The 2,558-nt window shown below is 43.1% G+C and overlaps 1 protein-coding gene across 1 annotated transcript in view; it reads left to right on the top strand.

Moving 5' to 3' along the window:
* The first annotated feature begins 2,403 nt into the window (after positions 1-2,403).
* LOC103586021 (amyloid beta A4 precursor protein-binding family A member 1-like) overlaps positions 2,404-2,558 on the top strand; it is a 49,600-nt gene continuing 49,445 nt past the window's right edge. The window contains exon 1 of the mRNA XM_008567141.1: positions 2,404-2,547. Within this exon, the coding sequence (XP_008565363.1) occupies positions 2,404-2,547 (144 nt within the window). The remainder of the gene's footprint in view (positions 2,548-2,558) is intronic.

The raw sequence follows: 2,558 nt of genomic DNA, 5'->3' as shown, positions 1-2,558 counted from the left end.
ACTGTATGCATAAATACTCGCCTGAGGTTTAGACGGGGGGGTATGAGGAGAAAGTACTTAACTGAAAGCTCCACTGTACCAAAACTACATTATTTCAACAGTATCTTCCCCCAAAGAACTTTCTTTACCATGCTTTAGTGTATGTACATGCATGGAGATTCTATTTACTTTGAATCAATAAGTGATTTATGACAGGGCACAATCTACTGGCCAGATACTATTTTAACGCAGAATAAACTAAAATTTCTTTTTAATACATATGTCAATATATTCTCATCAAATTAAAGCCATTTTCACTGAAGATGGTGTTTTGGTCAGTTCCGCAGATGGTTGTCATGAATTGTTGACCATTTAGCTGCTTTGTTTGGTTTTTGTTGTTGTGCTTCTAGCTCTCCCCACACACAATTGAGACACCTCAGAGTAACAATGTCCAGGGAAGTGTATCATCTGTTTGCTGTCTCTCTCTGTGAATGCTTGATTTGCGTTCATTAACACCGATTTGGTGTTCATTAACACCAGTGTATCTTTGTGCAAGTTTTTATCTGTCATCTTTTCTAGAGATTCCTTACAAAAGAAACTTGGGTCCACTGTTCTTGCCCATGTGCTTTACAGAACTGAATATCTGTTTTGTATTTTCCGCAATCCACTGTTGGCCCTTGGCTCCAACACGTGCTTCTTCTGTTCTGAGCATTAACCATCCATCAAGGTCTGAAGGGATATGGGTACTTGCTTTCAGAAAACTTTCTTATACGTAGTCCAGACACAGTTCTCAGGGGTTAATGAGAGGAGGCCACAATTTTTCAAAAGAGGCTAGGTCTAATTTGTATGAAGTGGGACTGTCGTCAAGTAGGGAAGCAATAATGATTATTCATCTCCAGTAAACTATGACTGTTTTCTTCTAGTCGGTGCCAATCAGGGGTGCATCTATCAAAGAACGGGGGAAACATACTTCTGCTTGAAGGTGGACTTGGTAACTACAGTATGGCCTTCTGGACAGACCACTGGGACTGTCATAAATGCTTGAAGGAAATGCTGTGGTTGTGATGGGGAGCTGAATAGAATATAATGCATCTCAATATTAGAGTCACTCAGATGTCCCTGGTCCCCCTGGAGCTGTCTGCTAGTACATTTAAGAGTTCACTTCCCATCCATTTTGTCCATCTGTAGGAAGGGCTCTCCAAAAGAACACAATGAGAAAAGCTTACACATATACAGTACCCGTTTACTGCAGATGTGTTGAAAAAGAACAGGGATCGTGCCTGTTTTTTTGTTCTTTACATTTTGTCTGTTTCTATACACTGTGTTCAGATTATGCTATAAAGCTATTTTCTGATAAGAATTGAGAGATTGAAATCAAACCTATCTCCCTAGCTACACCTTTCTCTGGAAATAGGTAAAGAGACTTACCCATATTTTAAAATAATTAGCCATGTTATCCAGTTCCAGCTATAATGGTAATTCATAGAATTTTAGATCCAGGGCATATGGGGGAAGAATTAGAAACCAGCTATCAGTGTTTCTTTAAGTGTATTTATCAGAACACTGCCCTCTAGGGGAAAACCGTTTCCTGGTCAGACAAGTTAGGGAAACACTGTATCCTGTATCTTCCTCGCCTCCAAAATTCACAATGAAAAATCAACTGTAACTCAGCATTGCCCAAACGTATTTAGCTAGGGAGTCGTTTTACCCTGTATAGTAGCTGTTAACATCCTCCATGTAGGAAATGAGTCCGGTCTCATCGTCGAGGTGCAGGAAATCAAGTCACTCGCCAGGGTAACAGAGCCAGTAATGACAGAGCCAGGGCGAAAACCCATTGATGGTTGACAGTCTCCCTCAGAATGGCTGCACACGTGTACCGACAGCAATGGCTTCAAAAAGATTAAGATATTTTTTCCTTGAAATTTATTTAAAGAATTGTTCAAAAGTATCTAGGATCCTAATTTAAATTAGAGAGATTTATCCGTTAGCAGATGGAAAATGTGTCAATTGGCCCATTCAATTTAGTCGTACTCTTTAGTCATACGCATCAGAAATGGCACGTGAATGGCATGCGCGGTGGAGAACAAATCGCTCACAAGGCACTCAGTCTGAGGGGTGGGGAAGGGGTAACGCCAGTAAGCAATTGAACAAGTAGATTTGTAATTACGAATTATGATGCGTGCTATGAAGAAAACGAACTACGTGTTATCAGATTGAGCTTAAATTTGCAATCATTGTTTAATTGACCCAGAATCAGAAGGGATCGGTAGCAGCTGTTCCTACAGGTATCTTAGCACTCGGCTCAGAACTGCAGTTTGAGCTACATAACAGCCTTTCCCCCTCTTGTCTTTCCAGCCCAGTGGCGCAAAATGAGAGCGCAGTGAGCCGGCCCAGCCTCTCCCCCAGCGGTCCCCGACGCCCACCATGAACCACTTGGAGGGGTCCGCGGAGGTGGAGGTGACCGACGAGGCAGCAGGCGGGGAGGTGAACGAGTCGGTGGAGGCCGACCTGGAGCACCCCGAGGTGGAGCAGGAGCAGCAGCGGCAGCCACAGCAGCAGCAGCAGCATGTGGGCCCCCC

The sequence above is a fragment of the Galeopterus variegatus genome, unplaced genomic scaffold (genome assembly GCF_000696425.1).
Source record: "Galeopterus variegatus unplaced genomic scaffold, G_variegatus-3.0.2 Scaffold296, whole genome shotgun sequence".
Lineage (NCBI taxonomy): Eukaryota > Metazoa > Chordata > Mammalia > Dermoptera > Cynocephalidae > Galeopterus > Galeopterus variegatus.
Note: the sequence above shows the minus strand (reverse complement) of the source record. Positions and strands in the feature narration are given on the sequence as shown.